Genomic DNA, 22,664 nt, shown 5'->3' on the forward strand with positions numbered 1-22,664 from the left:
ACTCAAATGAAAGGTCTCGATGAGTATAACGACGGGATGAGCTTATATTTTTAAAAATGTCAATAGTTGACGAGATACAAAGTCATTTCTTAATTTTGTATCTAGAAATAGAGAATTATCGAATGCACCCTTAATATCATAATAAATTGACTATCGATGAGAATGATATGAAACCTTGAAAAGGCACAAATTCAAGTCAAGACCTTTGCAATGACACTAAATTTCACTAAAACATCCATTTTGTCATATAAATACACTGGCCACAAAATTTTGCTTATTCTCTTAATAATATAGATGATCGGAAACAAATTACTTAATTTAATTTTATTAGTATTTTACTCGGATTCATTCTTAATTTAAAATAATCGAGTTAGTTTGTAAGGTTACCGCTAGGTGGCGAAAAACAGAAAAATCCTCCCGCTAGCGGAAAGGTTTTACCGAAGTATATATAAACGAAATATGAAACAAAAATTATTGAAGTTTATCTAATGAAATTTTTAAGTTAGAATTCATGTTGATGGTCATTAAAGTTAATTGAGCCATTGACTACCAATAATTGACGACCCTTAAAATGAAATATTGATGATTAGATTACAAAGTCAAGGGCCGGTAATTGAATAGTGTTATGCAGTGTAATTTCATCAGATCTATCTATACAAAATATTTAATACACTAGACTATAGAATAGCATAGAAGCTGTCTGATCTTTTAAGCGTATGGTAATTCTATGGAGATTGCATAGGGCGTTGAGGAGCTCGTTTTGCGCGTTATTAGATTCTTAGAGGGTACATACGTCAGCGCAATAAATAAAGTAGACAAATATTATTTTGATTTTTGATCTCAAGTCAGCTGGAATTATTCAATTTTTTTTTTGTACATTAATTAAATTATAAAGAGGAATTCTTTGGCCTCAACGCTAATGAGATTGTCATTTAGAGAGATGAGTTATTGACCTGAGGGGATTGAGAAGAGAAATGACAAGATGGCGGTGGGAAATCAACTTAACTGACAAGTGAATAGTATGCATCCCTCTAGAGTCAAGTCTAAATGAATATTTTCCATGTCATTTTGATCCACCTCCTTATTTTTAGTTTTATAATATTTAATTATGCGGCTTTTAGTTTGAATTTAAGCTTAATTAATCTGTTGATGTTTTAATATTATTATAATAATTGGTACGAATGAGTTGAACTTTATAATTTGTAATTTGATGAAAAAGTTTGAATTTAATCAAGGGATTACGCAGCTAAGAATTTATTTAGATATAACAAGAGTATATTTATAATTTGTATAATGAGAAATAAGAAATAAGAAAATGTTAAGGAAGAAATAAAATAAAGTTGAGAGTTTGAGTAAAAAGTTTAAAGAAATGAACAAGAAAAAGTAATATTATGATGAAAGAAAATAATAAGAAGTAAGAAGTAATAATAAAATGGAGGCTGAATACTATAGAGCTGTAGGGAGTTATGAATAATATGCACAAGTTCTAATTGCGCGAGACAAAAGTTTGGCACGATGGCGGAGTTCTCAGCTACGATCTTACAAACTTTATAACTTTTGAAAACTCGTTTCCTTGATTTTTAGACCACCGAGAGAGCAAACTACTGAAATATACATTTTGTATTTTATTTCTATTATTAACTTTTCTGTTTATAAATATAAATATCTTCTTTATTTTTAAAATCTCGTGGAGTGTGCTTTAAAAAATTAGTTGTTTAAATTACTTTCTTGGCTTTTTTTTGTAGCATAATATTTTTTAAACCGACTTTAATTTTAAAATTGTATAATTAAAACATTTTTTTTTTTTTTTTTTTTTCAAAATTTAAATTATTTCAGTGTTTTCATTATTTTACTAATTTTTTAAGTCATTTTAACATGAAAATAAATTAACGATTCATTAATAAAATTTCATCTATGGAATTAAGCAGAAAAATTTTTAATTCACACGGAAAAAAAAAAAAATCGAAAAAATCGAAAAAACTAAAAAAAAATGCAGTTTAAAGTAACATTTTTCTAAATTCAAACTTTGAATGTTAATTTTCAGAGCTTTAAATGTAATATTTACATTTTACAATGTAATTCTTACAAAATCTGTAATAATAACAATTTAAAACTGTAATTTTTCCAGTTTCTATACGGAACGTTACATTATATAATGTAATTTTTTTTTTTCCGTGCAGGAAATTTTTTTTTGATTTGAGTAAGTTTAACTTGATTCAAAAATTTTTACTTTCGATTCAAAATAATTTTTTTTGTACAAGAGTTTTAAATCATGTTAATTTTTTAAATAAAAGATGGAATTAAATAATTATTTTGGTTAGTTACACCGATTGACATTTAAAAATAATAAAGACGGAAGCAATGAATATTAACCTAATGGTAATGTAGAATATTTGAAGTACTGATTAAAGAGATTACTTGGAGTGTGATGGGCAGTTATAAACCATAAAACAAAATAGTAGTTTGAGAGTAATGGTTCAGGGTAAAGAGCAAAGATAGTCAGCGAATGGGCCGAAGATATCGCGAGAACAGAAAGGAGAAACAGGACGTAAAAATGAGAGAGAAAGAGAGGAACGTTCAGTTCAACCCCCGTGCTCAGGAGTCGCTGTAACGTTGCTCGTAAAAACACCGTAAACTCGACAGCAACAGGTCCCGTGTGTGTCTCGCTGGCTCTTGGACTATCCTAGTGCACTTGGAATATTATATTCCAACGTTTCCATGTCCTTGCGATACCTAATAATAACGCATCCTCAAAATACTATTGCTCTGAATTTAATTTCATCTCTGATGAGTTAAATTATGCGTTTTCACGATCAAGAAAAAAATAAATAAATAATTCCAAACTTGTACGGGCAATATAAATTTTATTTATGAATATTTACATTTATTTTTTGTGAAACATAAAATTTTATTTTCCGGACATAAAACCTGGAGATGAAAAATTATTACCTGAATAAAATGTGTAATATTGTTGGCTCTGATGTTCCAGAAATTAATTAGTGAAAATAATGCATATATTCATTATTTATTGAAAATAAGGACAGCCTGGAAATAATTAATGAATTAACTTGGTAATTAAAAATATAAGGATGATTTAATTCGAAGAGTAACGAGAGCTTAATCATTTGGGATACTTGTAAAATATTTAACTGCCCCTTTACTTAAAACAAGTAAAGAAAAGAAAAGGCCAAAGGATTCTTCTTGTGAAGAACTTTTGGAGGCACTCCAATTACTTGAGCTACGGTTGCGCTTGTGTACGGTACGAAGGGAAGAAAGACAGCCGAAGGTGTGAGAAGACATAGGGGGTGGCGGTGGTGTGAAGAGAAAGAGTATCATGAGGGACGAGGGAGAAAGAATCCTTGCTCAATGTTATAATGCCTCTTAGTTTTCTTTTCTGCCTTGTAATTTTATTTTATTTAACTTTTTTTTATTCGTTTTATTATCACATTTTTATTTTTTTATGTCTATTTTCTTTATACTCTCCCAGGAACTCGTTTCCATGCGGTTTCTGGCGGATTTCGAATTCTCACCGTGCGTTCCTACCACTTATGTATTATGCATGCTCCCGATGTATTTCGTTTTCTGTCAGGAAAAAAATTTATCCTTTTTATCGTGTCAAACATACGAGATGCTAAAGAGTTGCTAAAAAATTCTTATAATTGCACACTAGAGTGCGTTTAGACTTTTTACAAATGCCAATTATTATTTATATAATAATTTGGACATTTTTAGTTCAAAATTTGACATTGTTGTATTGAATGATACATTTTTTTGAACTAATTCATTTCACTCTTGAATAATCATTAATCATTTAGAAAATTTTAACAATTTTACGCTTTATTTTTTCTTTAAAAATTATCAATTAGTATTTATCGTGTATTTTGGGATAATTTCGATATTTTTCATTTCAAAATTAAATATTTTGACATTGAATGATACATTTTTGTAATTAATATCTTTTACTCTTTAATAATGATTAATTATTTCAAAAATTTCATAAATTTTATGCTTTATCCTCTTTCAAAAATATCAATTAGTATTTATCGTGTATTTTGGGATAATTTAGACATTTTTTAGTTCAAAATTAAATATTTTGACATTGAATGATATATTTTTTTAATTAATATCTTTCACTCTTTAATAATGATTAATTGTTTCAAAAATTTCATAAATTTTATGCTTAATTTGTTTTTTTAAAGTCACAATTATGAAGTTATCAAAATTTTCATCTTTGGCTCTAGTTTTATTTTCTCAAAGCAAATCCTAACTATTTAATTTTTTAGTAAATAAAAAATATCTTCTCTTTCAATTTTTAAAGTTTAGAAAAATAAATTTCGACCTATTGATGTCTGATTTTTTGCCAAAAAAATCTAATATCGTAAAATACACAAGAATTTTTCCATCAGAATTTTTTGCCAATTCCTCTATCCGTAAAATGTGGTTCTGTAAAAAACTGAAGAAGGAAATTTCAACATATAAGAAAGAAAAATAGAGCAAAATATATTAAACTCGGTTTCATTTTTCGGTACGGGACACTCTGGGGAGTCGTAAATGCACCTTGTCCTGCAGGTTCTCATTCTCTTATATAATATCAAGTCTGTCTGCTCTTACGTACTATCCCTTCTTGGAAAAAAAGGCAATGGATGAACTAGAATTTTTTTAAAGCCTAATGAGAAGTAGAGTCTCTTGAGACTCTTTGCAGGTATTACTTTATAAAATATTACCCTTGTAAATTAAATGAAAGTTTTTCTTGTTTTATTTTAAAATAATTGTTTTCAAATCTAAAAATAAATTCTCAAATAGTAAAGCACAAAAATGGATAAAATTTGGTAAGTTGGCAAGTATACAAACGACGTGATTGTGAAGTTCGGTATAAGTTTTTTATTATTTTACTGGAAAAACTCTTAGGAGGTCTGAGGATTTCCGAGCTCGTTTTAAACTTCTATACTCATTTTGGTCTGAATACTGCGTGACAAAGAGTGGAAAAACCGGACGAAAAGAATTGCATGTATGCTTATATTATAAAGAAGCTCCTCTTTCATTCTTTGTGAAAAGTAAAGCTCTATCGAAGCAAGGATAACGTATAGTATAACTAAGAACTGAAAAAATTTAGCTCTCTCGTATTATATGCTTTTCTCTTTTTTATTGTCTCGGTTTTCTTTTTCTTTTATTTTTTTTATTCGCTCTCGAACTTGATTCAACCCCCAGCGGTGTCGACATCGACGCCAGCTGAGTTTCATCTCCCGTTGCCTTTACTTCTAAGATCCTTTCTCATCTCATCTTCTTTACTATCTCATCTCTATATATTTTGTGTTGAATCATCAAATAAATCCTTGTGACTAACTTTATTATAATAAATTATTATTTAACTTAGCTTTTTTTTTTTTAATTTTGCTTTGTAAAACATTTTTAGGAATTTTAAATTTGTTTAAAAAAAAATTTGGATTTTTTTTTAACATCAGAAAACTATTTATTAATAGTTAATATTTAATGTAAGTTGATATTTATTAATTTTTAATTAAAAAAATTTTTTTTATTCATTTTTATTGTAATTTCTTTTTTTTTTTAAAATATACACAATAAAAAATTAATCAAATTAATTTTTTTCATCCAAACAATTTTTCATTAATAAAAATTAATGATTTTAAAAACAATAATCAATAGAAATTACCAAATTTTTTATAAATACTTTTTTTATTAATTATTTTTTGAAAAAAAAATTTTTTTCCGTCTCATTGAACCAAAAAACATAAAGCCGCTTTTTAAAAAAATTTTTAATCTAAACTCAAGTGTTGCCGCTACTTTCTGAACACTATTTTAGTGTGAATATCAATAAAATTAACCAAACAAGTAGTTGTACAGAAACTTGAAGAAAAAATGACGTATGCTCGTCTCGATTCAACGATAACACAACGGGAATATACTCGTTGATTCTTTTTCTAACACGTATTTGGTGATCTTACGACCCCTATAGACCATAAAAATCCAACATCACGAATCACGAATACCAAAGACACATCAGGCGGTATAGTTATATACAGATCTGATCCGTAAACTACTAAAGCGATATTGTAAACTCGTTTTTTCGTTAGCCTCTGAATTTAACTCGTCTCTAGCAGTCTAGACTTTGGAGTCTGCAATTTTATTATTTTTATTGGATACCTTCTCTACTCGTAAAAAAAGACAATCCAATGTAAATTCGTTCACTCGGAATATAACTTAAATTGCTGAGCAATGAAAAGTATTCTTTAATTTTGGATCAGGCATTGATATCCCCAAATTTTTTATTTATTTTCCGTCCCTCAAAATAAGATAAAAATAAAATAAAATAAAAAAGGGAAAACGGTGTAGTGTGTATAAAACACATCAATAATTAATGTTTTCCACAGGGTGTTCCCCGGAATTTTGGGCTTGAAAACGTAAACACGATCGGCAGCACAGAGATAGAGATAGAGAGAAAGAGAGGGTCTCTGTTCTCTGTCGAGGGGTAGTTTTTGGTGGGTTTAGGAGATATTATAACGGGTGAGACTAAAATATACGGATATAATACATATAGTGTAGTAGTCTCGAAAGCCACTCGATCAATACGCCACGTTGGCGCCCACATCCCTCGCGTTTCATCCCCTTTGTCTACGAATACTATCTCATTCTCTCCATACCTTTTAACCCCTCAGCAAGCTCTCACTGTAACCACGTTCGCGCACACTCTTCCATACTATCCTACCGTTATATATACATATATGTATATATGTGTTTTGTCTCCTCCCCTCACTCTTTTACTCCCTCACAAAAGGGAGACGCGCGCGCGGAGAAAACATTTTCTGCCAGACGTATCGAATCGACGCGGACGAAGGTAAAGGGCATCGCGCCGACTATTCTCTCATGTTCCTCTATTGTATATATTTATTTTTCTTTATTAATGTCGGATTCGTTCTTTGGGTTATCATGTTTGTTATTAAAAAAAAAAAAAAATTTTTATTTTGAAGTGCGATGACCGAAAGAGAATTTTATTTATAGTTGCAATTTATGAGAGATTAAAGATACCTTCAATTAATATTTTAATTTTAATTTTAATCAAAATTGATATTTGTTGGTTTTATTTCAAATTTTTGTAGAATAAATTTTTTTTTTATTTATTTATAAAATAAATTAGCAGTAATGATAAAAAAAAAAAAAGTACTCAGATTTTTCTTTTTAATTTTAAATTCCAAATTTTTTAAATTAAATTTTATTCATATAAAAATATTTTTCAAATCACAAAAAATTCTTTGTTTAATTATTTTACTTTATAATTAATTTTATTTATTTTCAAAAAATATATATTCATATTTTTCATTAAAAAACTGAATTGTTATTTATTTATTTAATTTATGAGTCAACCCAAAAAAAATCTTTTTGATAAGGCCATATATTGTCAATTTTTATATCATATTACTAGACAGACCGCTTAGGCATAAAAAAAAACTAACTTAACGATATTAAAGTTTATGGTCATGAAAAATATTTAAATAATTATAAAAATACAAAATTAGTATAGAAAATTAGCACTAATTAATTTAAGTATAGAGAGTTAAATATTTACTTTCATACGGTTCATTTTTAATAGTCGTAAAAATTTTTCACCATCATCAATATAGTTGGCTGGCATCGAAACCTTCAGAATATAAATTGATGGATCAAAAAATGTATTTTTGAAACCAAGAAAAAAAATTCTTGAACTTAAAAATTCAGAAAATTTTTCTTTAACAATACTTATTTCCCTCAAAGAAATTTTGACTTGAATAGTTTTCCAAAAACCCAAAACTTGAATAATATTTTTGTTTATTTATCGTTCGCAAAGCCATTTAACTTGAATTCATACGTCCCTGAAAGCATGGAAGGTTCGCATTGTATAGAGCTTCCAAGCACCCCTTATGGACCATCGTAAGGGAGGAGAGAGAGAGAGAAAGAAAATATGAGTACAGAGGCGAGTGTAAGGAAGGGAGGATATAACATTTGGTACACCTGCGCCGTATATTGCGGAAATACCGGACTCGCCAGGCAATAAGAATTTATTTTTCCCTCGTCCTACTCGTGCAGAACGTTTTATTAATACCCCTCCCCACCCACCCGTTCACCCTTGAAAGCTACCTTAACTTCCGTCATCATCCTTCTATTCTTCTCTCCTTTTTTGTTATTTCAACTTCTTCATATCTTTTTATCACTCCTGGAGCTTTTTTACCCTGCCTTTTCTTCTTCATAAACACAGACACAGACAGTTGTTCTCTTTGCTCTTTACTTTAGTTTTATTATTTAATGTTTTAATTGCCAGAAAAACGGTAACTTGCCTTTAATTATAAGCCAGATTAAAACGAAAACTCATTACGTGAATAAATTTTCTCAAAATTCAAAATTTTTCTCAACTAAGTTTATTTAATTGGCTGAACAGAAAAAAATTTAAGACTGATAATTGCGATTGCAAAAAAGAGACAGACTAAATCCACTCAGAGAGTAAGAGGCTCGTAAAAAAATATGGTTGCTATTACTATGTGCATGTAGGTGAAGTCGGAATACAAGAGCTTGCATTCCATTCGAAGTATATGTATGCACGTGGGAGCTTCTTCGTGCTATAAACGCTTCAACTAATATGTATGTTGAAATTACTGTCGTTATAATTTTTTACTCTGTGATTTTTATTAAATTAATTGAGCTTATTTTAAGATTAAAAAATAATTAAATGACTCAAATTTTTGCTTGAAGCTAAAGAAAAAATTGTTAAATTGTTTCGATAAACAAGAATAGTTCAAAACATTCACTTATAAAGAAAGTAACTTGATTAAAAACAAAAAATCTTGTTTTGTTTTTTCAGTGATCATTCAGCATTATATTTAAAACTAAAACAGCAAAAACTAAATTTAACAAAAATTAAGTATTTTAAAAAGACATTTAATTAAATTTTTCATCCGTGTTATTAGATGTATAAATTTGAGAGTATAATACAAAATTTAATTAATTAAACTGAAACCATTCATTTGCGCTGATGAATAACAATGAAATTAATTAGTATGCGACACTGTTATTTATTTAAATTACCAAATGAAGTAAAAATTACATTCAATATTAGTGAGTGTCATATGAAAATTTATAAGTTGAAAATTTCTTTAAAAAATACTTAGAAATTTATAAAATAATCTTTTGAGTAAAGTGATAAAAAATTAACTTGATTCAAGAGCTGATTTCTGGAACCAAGAGTACCATTTTAAAGAAAATGATTTTCTTGAGTCAAGAGAATAAATTCTTGAGTTAAGAAATCATTCTTGGTGTAAGAAAATTTTCTTGTTTCAAGAATTTATTCTTTTGACTCAAGAAAATTATTTTCTTTAAAATGGTATTCTTGGTTCAAGATTTTGGCTCTTGGGTCAAGTTAATTTTTTTATCAGTGTATTAAAAAAAAAAAAAAAATTTTTTTTCTAAACAACTAAGCAAAAAAAACTTAGCATCCCGGGTACTCGATATTTATTTGGAAAACATATGGTAGTAAGGGATAAAGTTCATCCTTAGGATTCATAAAAAATCCAATACCAAACACTAAGCTTAAGGCAAATGTCTCGATAATGCGACGTAATGCTGCCCCACACTCAGAGTTGGTGTCGTTGGAGTTAGGGGTGGTTCAGAAGCGTACCACCACCATTGGTATCGACACCGACACTACCACCCTCTTTTCTATGAGACCGAAGCCCTATGACATTTACGAGGTGTTTTATGCGATCAAAACGCGTCGTAACAATTATTCGCTGATTTTCCGCCCGTAAAATTTCTCGTCTTTCTAACCGTACTGCGGTACATACAAATATAACAATCACAATTACACTCTCTACTCTACTCAATACATTATTTTCGGATCATGAGTACCGAGTAATCATCCTGTATCCTGCCTAGTGTGTTACTAATTAAATCAATTATTTAAACTACCAATCCCGGTATTATTACTCGCATTTATTAGCATACTTAATTAGTACCGCCATTTTTAATATTCTACCTGGCACCCATATTTGTCATGATCTACAATTATAAATTATAATAATTATTGTAATTATAACTATCGAATTTATCAGAATAAACTCGATAAAGTTTAATTTAAAAATCCATTGATAATAAATTTATGAAATTTATTATGTTTGCGCTAAGTGTACACGGAATATTTATACGTTTGATAGTTGATAGCGTTTCCAATTGTCGAAAGTGCTCCGCTGGGAATGGTTACTCTTTAGATTAACTTCACGATTGATGGTATAGTCAGCTTCATAATTTAAATTTTCTGCTTTTTTAAATTATATTTCATATCTATTTTATCACATAATCCTATTTCAAATTAATGCCTGGATTTTATTTATTATTTATAATTTTTATAACAAGTTGGAATTAAACAGAGTCCTCGAAAATTAGTAAATCATTTGTGGAAGGTACAAATTTTTCAAATAAAAAATTCTTTTTAATAATTTAAAATTGTATTTTTTTTTTCTCAAGGGTACTTTTTGTAACAGTGTAAAATTTTTGTTAATTATTGACTAAACTTAGCAATTTAAATCCCTAATTAAAAATTATACTTTCCAAAATTGATGAAAAATTAAAAAAAAAATTTTTTGTTGGAAAAATTAATTACAAAATTTAAAACGAGTTAATGTTATCAAAATAATATTTCCTTAATATTGTAATAAAAAAAAAAATAAAAAGATTATTTAAAAATTTGGAAATTTGTAAACTAAAGCTTGATCGATAAAAGTTTTTTTTTTTAATAGTAGCAATAAAAATCGCGGTTTTGTGCAAAATATTAACACCGGTTGGCTAGTTCTTATTCATTGCTCTTTATTAACTATTTGTTTTGTCACATATAAATTGTGGGAAGCAGATGCGTGTAATGAGATTGTACACAAAATTGTTGGTAAAAAAAACTTTCCGCCAATATTTTAATAAAATTTTGTTGTTTAATTATTCGATAAATTTCCTACTCAATGATCGAAAAAATAAAATATAAATTTATGTTCATAAATCACAAAGTATTAAATTATTATCGCCCGTCAATATCTCTGCACTCTCCCGGGAATTGACATCTCAGAGGGTGTTTTTCTACAAAATCTCATCTTTTACTCATTTCATCTCATGAGAATTTATACCCTTATTCGAAAAATAAACATTATTTATAATTCTAAAGATTAGCTTTACAAAATGATTGGAATTCAAATTTAGAGTGTGGAAAGTTAGTATAAGCATGGCAATTACTATTTATTTTTATTAAGCTACCCTCAGAAAATCAAAAGCCAGGAACCCTTTTGTTCTTTATCTTAATTGCTCTTACGGTTCTCGTTTAGATCAATACCGTGCCGAAGTCATGGCTCTAAATTATCAACTGGCCAACGAGTAAAGCCCCCATTGCAGTTTAAAACGAATCAAGCATATTTCACCACCAACCTTTCCTTCCAACTAAAAACATACACTCTCACCCATATATATTAGATATATATATACAAGGTTTAATTTTTTATTTACAAAGTTATCCTATAATTTAGTACATACTAAACTTATAGAATAAAAAAAGCTATAATTACAATCACAATTACAATCATAATAGTCTCAATTAACAACTAATTCTCAATCTTTAATCATAAATTCCCAATCTGTAATTATTAATCATCAACTTTTAGTCCTTTATCATGAATCCTTAATTATTAATCCTTAGTTTTCAATCATTGATCCTTAATCACTAATTCTTAAGTCTCAATCAATCCTTACACTAAAAAAAATTAACTCGATCCAAAAAAAAATTTTGTTGAATTACAAAATTTTTCTTGATTCGAAATTTTTTCGTCTTGATTAAACTTAATTTTTTTTAAGGCTATCATTAAACAATAATGATTATTCTTTAATCCTTAATTATGAATGATGAATTCTTCCTCTTTAATCATTGTACACAGTAAAAAATTTTGCGTCAAAAAACGTAGTGTTAAAAATTTTTGTGTTAACATTTAACACTTTTATGTGTAAATTTAACATTTTTTCTGTTAAATCAACACCAAAAAGGGTTAAAAATATTTAACATAAAAATTTTTAACACAAAATTTTTTGACGCAAAATTTTTTACTGTATACACTGATAAAAAAATTAACTTGACTCAAGAGCCAAAATCTTGAACCAAGAATACCATTTTGAAGAAAATGATTTTCTTGAGTCAAGAAATTATTCTTGATTTAAGTAAATTTTTCTTGTCTCAAGAATTTATTCTCTTAACTCAAAAAAATCATTTTCTTCAAAATGGTATTCTTGATTCAAGATTTTAGCTCTTGAGTCAAGTTAATTTTTTTATCAGTGTATAACAGGAATAAGTTAAATGGTGAAGTGGAATTCTACGGTGGCACATTCAGTGCATATATGTCAAATATAAAAAAACAATTGCTCATTTATGTATAAATTACAAAGACTTTTTTCTCGTTTTTTCATTAATTAAATTCTAATTAATTTTTCCCTTAAATGAATGTTATTTAATTTTAAATACTCTCTATTGATGTATATTGCCGATGGGCGTATGTTGATTAATAAATTAATAAATAAATAAATAAACACTTTAATTAAATCATAAATGATCAATAAAAAAAATTAAATTTTCCAAAACAAAAAATAATTCTTGATCTCGTGTAAGAGTTACTCATAAAACCCTTGACAATTAATCACAGCATTGACCTAGTACTAACCCAAAATTTTAATGACCCACGTAAAGTACAGTCGAAAGACACAGCAGTAAAAGAAAAGTTTACGTACTTGAACTTGGATTGAAGAGTATCTCAGTGACAAAGATGAACAATGAGAGTAATAGTAATAGTAATAGCGATGGTGATAGTAGCAGTATGTATTAGTATAAGTAAAGTATTGTGCGACATGTGACGTAAATATAGAGGAAAATAAAAATGTGAGAGTAATACAGGAGTCGCAAGCATAAGCACCCTGGCAGGCCGCCGCTCGACTCGTAAAATGTTAACTGCTAGTAAAACTGAGTTTACGCGCTTGTAAGGAGGTGCTCCCCTTCTTCTTTGTCTTCTTCCTCTTTATCTGACGCCGGGAGCAGCACATACGGAACAGAAAGGAAAGCACACAGTAGAGGAGTAGAGGAAAGTCATACTACTACCATCATCATCATCCTTTTCGCCGATCTCTTGTACCCCTGGCAATCCACCCTTACGACATAATAGTCAGATTATTGGCCGCTAAACACCAGACTCTATTTTATTAACTATTTTTACTCTTTTTATTGGCTATTTTTGTCATAATAATTCTGCTGGTGCTTTCTGAAGCAACAAATAGAATCTTAAAAGGGGGAAAATAATTTTAAAAAAATTTTAGTCATTTAAATGTTTAATTTTACCGTGTTTTAATTCGCACTTATGTATAAAATAAAAAAAAAAAAGTAACCCTTGCTCTCGATTCTCCCCAGAGTGTAGTGTCGTTTAAAACTTGAACCCTTTTTTTTCTCACCTTTAATTGTTGCACATCGTATAAATGCATTAGTAGTACGCATTCATTTCACGGTCTTACTTTTCGAAACTTTATTTCTCTTAACTTTTCCGAACCGTTTTAGCGATCGTTATTCTTCTGTGAAAAAGAGAAAAAATGTGTGGTTTTTTTTACAATCAAATTGTAAATAAATAAAAAATAAACATGATAATAAAATGAATAAAATACAATGAAACTTTTCAAGGACCTTATTGTTACAATATATATACTAGTTCAGAAAGATAATAGAACTGTTTGATAAAATCGACATTTTGACAGAATGTCGATAAGATACTCAAACTTATTTTCAATTGACTTTGTCTGCTCTTTCCTTTTATTATTTACTTTTGTTACTTGTCTATTATTTCTTCAATTATTTTAGCTCAAAAACAAACAAATTTTAATTAACTACTGCTGTGGGTCTATTTATACTTACAGAGCTTTGTAGTTAATCGGCAATATTATAGGATATATGAGTAAAAATCTAGTGGAAAAATTTGAAAAACTAAAAAAAAGTCTTATTGAATTGTGAAAATGGATTCTTTTATGATTCGATAAATGTCTGGGTAAAAATAAAACAACAATCAATGTTTCCGATACTATTCTACCTACTTTACTTGTGTTTTAGTTTTTTTTTTGTTCTATTTTTACGACTTAGACTTTGCTAGTATACTGTATAGTAGTTTACTTGACTTTAGGTCTTTTATTTCTGCTCGATCCATTTGTGGGTACAATTGAATTAAACACAAAGGAAGTGTCCATTTCTTAGTTAATTTCTTTTTGATGTAACAAAATTTTTTATAAGGGTTTTGGGATGTAGGACTTTTATTCAATTTTTTAATCCCAATAATAATAACAGTGATAATCTTTACAATAAAAATTATATTTATATGATAAAATGCATTTTTTATGTTAAATTTAATATAATTTAAAATATCTTGGTCTGAATTTGTACCTTTTGAAGGTTTCATATGCTTTTCAGTGATAGTTAATTTATTATGATAAGTTTTCGGAGTAGATTTCAATTTCATACTAAATAGAGCTACATGCCAAATATTAATCCATATTAATTAAGAGAAAATCAAATAAATTTTGTGACTTGTATATCTTTATTATAAAATGTGTTTTTATAATTAAATTTGGTACCACCAAAAAATTCGTAAATTTATTTCTTTTCACGGTTTGATATTTTTTTCGGTGATAGTCAATTTATCATCGAAATAATTAAAAGAATAAGCAAAATTAAATTACATAAAGATAATTTTTTAATTAAATTAGGCATCATTAAAAAGATCTTCACTTTAATTTGTGTTTTTTTATGATTTTATATATTTTTTGGTAGAAAAAAAAGTCAACTTGATTCAATAAAATAATTTTTAAATTAAAAAAATTCTTTTTGGTTTAAGTAAAATTTACTTAGTTCAAAAATCTTTAGTGTTAATTAAAGACAATGAAATTTTTTAAATTAATTTTATTGGTTGAAGAATTTTTCTTTTAAATCAGAGTAATTTTTTTTTCAGTGTGGTACTAAATTTTTTATTTTAAGTTGTTGGAGCAATTTTGAATAGTTTTTTGGTTTATAAGTTTGTTCCTTCACAATTTTTATTAAATTATACTTAAAATTCATAATTATTAATCTAAATTTTGCTTTTCTTGAATATTTCAGTTCTGTCACTGAGAAATACCCAAGAAGAAGAGCCTCCAGATCCTCAACTGATGAGGTTAGACAACATGTTGATAGCCGAGGGCGTTGCTGGACCAGAAAAAGGCGGCGGTGCTGGAGCTGCAGCATCTGCGTCAGCAGCCTCGGCAGCTGGACCCCCAGGACAACCTGACAACGCTATTGAACACTCTGATTACCGTGCTAAGCTTGCCCAAATCAGACAAATTTACCACCAGGAGCTCGAAAAATACGAACAGGTTAGTATCCAATCCACTTAATTCATTTTCTGTTTATTAACAGACATTTGATTCCATTTTTATTAGAAAGGAAAAAAATAATTAGATTACCAGGAAAAAAGTAGAAGCGTCATAAGGAAATATATGCCCGGATTAAAGTTAATCAACGATAAGAAATGCAATTTCATAGCTCGAGATTATATTCATGCGACAAGTAAAGCAAGGCGAAAAGTAATGAGAGTAGCATAGCAAGAGCAAGTGTACGAGAGATAGAGATAGGTGGAGGTAAAGTACGACACCGATTTGCGTGCTAATGAACCAACGTGCGCTTGCTTAAGTAAAATCTCGCGTGCAGACGATCAATGACTGACTCTCCAGATCTTTGTTTCAGTCTATTGTACTAGAGAACAAGTATCATACCGTTTTATCTGTACATATATACACAATAATAGTCGAGATATGCTGAGGATCGCGTGCCGTCGAGCTCTCACTTCTATTGTCGTAGTTTACTATTTCTTACGTGACAACTTCACTATTTTAAGAAACTAATTTACTGGATTTTCAAAAATTCCTCTGGAGATTGGGTTCATATTTTATTCTAAATTTTTTTTTGTAAATTAGCAATTAAATTATTTCAGTACTAATAAAAAATTTTTCATGATTTTTAAAAATTTTTTTTAAATTTTCTTTTCAGTATTTAATATCTTACTCAGTAAAATTTTTTATTCAAAAATTATTGTTTTAATATAAATATTTTCTTATTTAATTTTTTTTTTCTTTAAGTACATTAAAAATAGTATTAAAATTAGCTGTCACTTGACCATTTTTTAATTTTATTTAAAAAAAAAATTTGTTCCGAAAAATTATTTTAAAAAAATAGCATTTTTAATTTATTAAAATTTCTAAATATCCATTTTTTTCTCATTTTTTTTATGCAGTAATTTATTTATTAGAAAAATTATTAAATATCGGCTAAATTAAATTTCATACATTAAAAATAAAATTATTATAAAAAAAAAATTTTTTCAAATAAAAATTACCGGGAATTTTTTTTAATTCAAAAATTTTTTGCAGCAAAAAAAATTTCACAAAAAAACAAAATTTCTAATCTACAACTTAAAAAATCAGCCGTAAATTTTTGAAATTGTATTTTGATGCCTGTTATATGACTGAAAAAATTTTCATGAAATTGAACATTAATTGTACTGAGATTTTTAGACAAAATGCGGTAGGGTACCTCTTTGTACCGAGTGGCAATCGCGTGACGTTTCAGAATTGTAGGAGAGCTGCACTGCAGATAGCGGTAGTCACGTACCGGGTGTTCGAACAAATTTATTTCTATGTTTTTTATTTGTTATATAGATTTTTTTATGTCAACGTGTCTGTCTGACTGGTATGCGAGGATACCTTATTATTGCTGAGTCAGATCTAGAAGGATCATTAAAAAATTTTTTTATCATACCAATATGATATTTTCCCATGAATAATGAATAACGAAGAATAATCAGTTATGTAAATTTAATTATTTAAATATTTTGTTTACCAATCTGATTCCTTATACTCTGATTCTATTTTATAAGATCGCTGCTCAAGATATTCATACTCTATTTACCGAATACAGTGTATTTATTATTTAGACAAGCGTAATATTTGAAAAATCGGGTCACTATTGACACCCTGAGACCCAAGACTAGACGTATACAAATAGATATAAATATATATACAAAAGACAAATATACCCTGACGTGATGAGTCTGAGTAAAAGTTATTGGAACATTTACGTTTCCCCTTAGAATAGCTTAAGAATAGGAAAAGCGGCTTAGGCCTAGTAAATGTGAAATATCTTATTCCCTGATAAGGGTCGAAATGGGCTAATCTCAACTATTTTTTGGGCTTTTGTGTATCTTCAAGCTTATTTCAACTTGATTCGTCATAATTTCGTCTATTTTTATTTTTATTAGTTGTTTTTCCGAAGCTTTCTATCTTGGAGGCAAAAAAAGTCCTTTTTAAAGATTCGTTTATGTCAAAAAATATTGGATTTATGTAAACGACTAAAGAAGCTCGACCTAATGCATTTCATACGGAAAAAAATGAGCCCAAGAACGAAAAAATCGGTCAAGTAGCTTCTGAGATATCGGTATTCTAAAAAGATCATTTTTCAAGGTCATTCATTTCGAAAAATTTTTGGGATTGCTTTATAGTGTAATGACTTGGAAACTTTCGATTTTAGGAGAAAATTGTATGAGACCTTTCTTTTAGATCTTGAATCAAGGAAAAACACAAGCCCAAAAAAAAGCTGATCGGATGGCTAGATTCTGAGATATAAATTTTTAAACAAAAATTTGAGCTTTTCTAGCTTAAATTCTGACCAATGTTCACCGAAAAATTCATTAACAAATTTTTTTTGGGCATTATAATTGAGAAAATTATTCAGTATAATGTGCCGTTTAATAAAAAAATAGAAAAAGATTATAATTTTCTTAAAAAATTTCCATAAATATTTATATAAAGGATTGTTTTTTTGTATTATTTTTAACGCTAGTCTTTTCTCACTACAGACACATTTATTCATGAATTCATTTACATTTAGAGTATATCTTGAAGATTCAGTTGCTAGATTTACATTACGTTATTTTCGTTCACGAATCTATTCCCAGATTTGCGTAATGGAAATTCGTTCGATCAAGTACCTCACCAGTAGCTTTTCTGCAATGGTATCCTACTTATTGCTACTTTTATAATACAACCCAAGAATTTTCAATCGCCGAGCTGAAAAATATTTTCATCTTTTCTTGTAATGTACATACTTATCCATACCCATACCCATATCCATACACAGTCACATATAAATATAGATATAGATATATGAATAAATGTAATTGAAATTACGAGGGGTGAATGGCTGCGTGGCAATGTGAAATGGCGTGACAGACAAAAATAGAAAGCTAAGAGGAATTTTGAGATATCGCGTGATGATCATTACACACTGACTCTGAGTTTAAACTCATCCTATGGAATATGGAATTATAAATATATAATAATCTCCGTGCATACATTATTTTAATTAATAATCCAGATTATTTAACAGTGATCAAATTTACTCTCTGCTATGCAATATGTATCCCGTTATGTTACGTTACGAGTGTCCAGTTTCTTCTGGGTAGTATCAGAGCTTCAGCTTGTAATGCTGACTTTAATTTTCACATTATATCTTTCTTCTTAGATTATTGCCAACATACCGTACCGTAAGCTGCAAATGAGATTTTCTGTAATAAATTTCATCAATTTATGTCTAAGTTGGGGTCAGTTACATAAAAACTCCAATTTTATATCCGTATTTTTAGTACTTACTGTATATTCTGTATAATTATTTTTTTTGCTAAATTATTCAAGGTAAAAATTTAACGGCGCTAATTATCTTTTGCAGTAGAATTAGAAATAAAGTACCGACGGGTAATAAGGCATAGAAAAATATGTAATTTAAATAACAAGTTTTGAAGTGAATTATTTGTCAAGTACATTTTTTTTTTAAATATTAAAAAAATATTTAGTTTTATCATAAACAAAAATAAAATTAAAATTTGTAAAAATTAGAGCTTATTTCACAATAGTCATTTCGACTTCAGCATAATTAAATAATTTTAACATTTTTAGGATTTAATTTCAATAATGACTATTGACTATTATTATTTGAAATTAACATAATTATTGATCTCAAATACCGAATATATTAATTATTTAAGTGGTTTATTTTAATAAAGTCTATATTTATAATTAGGAAAATTACTCTGGTCGCTGAAAAATTTTCAATATCATTTAATATCGTTATGTAAAATTTTAGACTGAGAAAAAATAAAAATTATGTCTATACAAAGATTTTTTGACTCAAGAATTTTGTAAATTAAAAAATTTAATATATTAATTTTTTCGGAAGAAGAATATCATTATTAATTTTTATTATTAACAACAAAAAAAATCAAATAGCTTTATTTGAATTAAATAAAAATTAATTTAACTAATTCTTCAAATAAAAAAATACATTTTTTTTTATTTTTAAGAAGTATTTTTTTTCTCACTGTACATAAAGAATATGATTATTATTTTTTTTTAGCCGCGGTTAATTACTTTGTAATTTTTAATTTTAAATAATAGAATTAAATTATAATAATTGTATAAAAAAAAATTGACTTAAAATTATCGGGCAAAAATGAAAAGAAAGAAGAAGAAAGCAAGAAAAAATGGTAAATGAGTAAAGCTTTGGTGAATTTTCTATCCAATTCAGGCTTTTACTCTCGTTTTCTCAGTTCTCAGTTCTAAGTTCTCAGGGTATCTGGTATATATATAGTACGTTGTGGAGAAAACGGGAATGATTCTGATCCACCCTCGTCTCTCGTTTCTAGTTTTCTGGCTCTGCTCTTGTATTATGGCGGATAGGAGCAAGGTCTCAACAGAGTTGCGAGTAGTATATGTAGTATAGAGAGTTTGGCCTGTTCTGGGGATAAAACTAAACGAATGTACGTACGAATACCAAGTCAGATAGAATAAGAAGAGAAGAACAAGAAGAGAAGAGTGTATGCGAATAGAAGTAACGCCGTCGGGTGGAATCCATTCCGAAATTGCAAACCATCCGCTTTCTCATCTCGTCCTCACTTGCTCTCTGTTCCACGACTTCCCTTAGGAAAAGCTACCCGATGCCTGCTTCGAATACTGATATCAAAGCTAAGTCTCTTCTCTCAACACCAAAAGCTCAAAAAAATATAAAAAATAAAAAATACACACAGAATAACACACATGAAAAGGAATAATAATTTTGTCGATGTCGCTTGTCGGTTGTACTTTACATTTTTTTTCTCGTTTAGGAAATATTATTATTATTATTATTATTATTATTTAAAAGGTAGATTTTTAAATTTTTATTAAAATAAAGTGACTAGTTTTTTTTTATACTTTCAGGCGTGTAACGAGTTCACTACGCACGTAATGAATCTTCTGAGAGAACAAAGTCGTACCAGGCCGATTACACCTAAGGAAATTGAAAGAATGGTGCAAATAATTCACAAAAAGTTTTCGAGTATCCAAATGCAGCTTAAACAATCTACCTGTGAGGCTGTTATGATCCTCAGAAGTCGATTCCTTGATGCCAGGTTTGAATTATTTTCATTCACTAAAATCATAAAAATTAACTCTCTCAATTTTTTAATTTTGTCTTTGAGTAACTTTTCAATTTTAGTCAAATTTTGATAGTTTTTTTCCTCTCAATTTTGTAAATTAAAAAAATTATTTTGTGCATTTATTTAGGGTGTAATTTATGATATTAATTAATTTTCAATTTAACAGACGTAAAAGACGGAACTTCAGTAAACAAGCATCCGAAATACTGAACGAATATTTTTACTCGCATTTGAGTAATCCTTACCCCAGTGAAGAAGCTAAAGAAGAATTAGCGAGAAAGTGTGGTATTACCGTCAGCCAGGTAAAATTATTAATTTATAATGCTAAGTTTTTAGGCTGCATTAGAAAATGCTCTATCTCTAGATACGTAATTAAGAAATGACCTTGTATCTCGTGAACTCTTGACATTTTTAAAGATATAAGCTCATCCCGATGTTATACTCATCGAGACCTTTCATTTGAGTACCCACATAAATTTTTTTATATATTTATATATTTATATATATTATATATATATGTATATATGAAAAATATATCAAAAATACATGTGGGTACTCAAATGAAAGCTCTTGATGAGTGTAACATCAGGATGAGCTTATATCTTTAAAAATTTCAATAATTAATAAATGACCTCGGATCTCGTGAACTATTGATATTTTTAAAGACATAAGCTCATCCCGATGTTATACTCATCAAGACCTTTCATTTGAGTACCCGCATGCATTTTTCATATATTTTATATATTTATATATATTATATATATGTATATATGAAAAATATATCAAAAATGCATGTAGGTACTCAAATGAAAACTCTTGATGAGTGTAACATCGGGATGAGCTTATATCTTTAAAAATGTCAATAGTTAAGAAAATACAGTGCAATTTAACAAAATTCATTATTTAATAAAGCAAAATTTTATTCATTTATAATTCACAAGTCACGGCAGTCACACAGTGACTGCAACGGTTGCTAGTAATTAATTAACAATATAATTTTTGTAGGTGTCCAATTGGTTTGGCAACAAGAGAATACGTTACAAGAAAAATATCGGCAAAGCACAAGAAGAAGCTAACTTGTATGCCGCTAAAAAAGCAGCGGGTAAGTTAATGAAATATTTTACTGAAGGAATTAAGGGGTAGAATAAAATATATAAAACAAACAAAAAATTTCCCTTTAAATTATTTATTAATATTAACATTAATTGAGTGAGTTTTAAAAATAAAATGATAAATAATTAACGGAGTAAATTTTTTAGAGAATTGTATTGTATTTTTATCTTGTATTATCTTTTGTCGGCTATTATGTGAAAGGTAGTCCAGCCTAGCAACTGGATAGAATCGATAGCACCAGCAGAAATCGTGTCACAGCAGCGACTCTCATTACTGTAAATCATTTGGCAAGTGAGTTACCGCTCATTGTGCCTTCTCTTTTCGCGTTTAGCTGCTCTGTACTCTCCTCTATGTACTGTTTGTGCCCGTTGCCGCCGCTGGCTCTTGTTATTCCAACTGTCAATAAATCACCCGAATAAAATTAACAATATACATTAAATATTATACATTCAAATTCAAATTTAAATTACAATATATAATATATAACATAAATAAATTATCTAACGACTGGCATTAAATTAAAATTAAATTGCTTTTTATTTTAGGATTAATTTTAATTTTAATGTTAATAAAAATTAAAGGGAGATTTGAGTAGGCAGTAGTAGATTATTTCTTGTAGATAGTAGATAAATAAAAAAATTAGTTAGCTACCCCTCGATCGTTTGTAAGCACCGCGATTGTTTCTACAGCGGCTTTTGCAGGAGCGTCGCCGTACAGCATGGGCGGCGCCAGTCAGGGTACATCCACGCCGATGATGTCTCCGGCGCCACCGGGTGGTCCTCAGGACATGGCAGGATACGGCATGGGAATTAACGGAAGTGACTATGGTTCACAACCCTACAATGACGGATCTATGGGATATGATCCGATGCATCAGGTAAAATTCATTTATTAGCACAATTATAATTCAAATTTTAATAACTATAAAAAATACAAATATTTAAATATTTATGGGTTGTT

General features: G+C 28.5%; 1 protein-coding gene across 7 annotated transcripts in view; it reads left to right on the forward strand.

The window, feature by feature from the left end:
* Positions 1 to 22,664, forward strand: part of LOC123272505 (homeobox protein extradenticle) — a 58,058-nt gene that overhangs the window by 11,417 nt on the left and 23,977 nt on the right. For 5 of the 7 annotated variants that reach the window (XM_044739358.1, XM_044739356.1, XM_044739359.1 and 2 more), the window contains exons 3-7: positions 15,188 to 15,441; positions 20,374 to 20,564; positions 20,758 to 20,893; positions 21,597 to 21,693; positions 22,394 to 22,581. In XM_044739358.1, the coding sequence (XP_044595293.1) occupies positions 15,188 to 15,441; positions 20,374 to 20,564; positions 20,758 to 20,893; positions 21,597 to 21,693; positions 22,394 to 22,581 (866 nt within the window). The remainder of the gene's footprint in view (positions 1 to 15,187; positions 15,442 to 20,373; positions 20,565 to 20,757; positions 20,894 to 21,596; positions 21,694 to 22,393; positions 22,582 to 22,664) is intronic. The other 2 variants (XM_044739354.1, XM_044739360.1) reach the window with 1 other exon arrangement.

Source organism: Cotesia glomerata, linkage group LG10 (assembly GCF_020080835.1).
Source record: "Cotesia glomerata isolate CgM1 linkage group LG10, MPM_Cglom_v2.3, whole genome shotgun sequence".
Lineage (NCBI taxonomy): Eukaryota > Metazoa > Arthropoda > Insecta > Hymenoptera > Braconidae > Cotesia > Cotesia glomerata.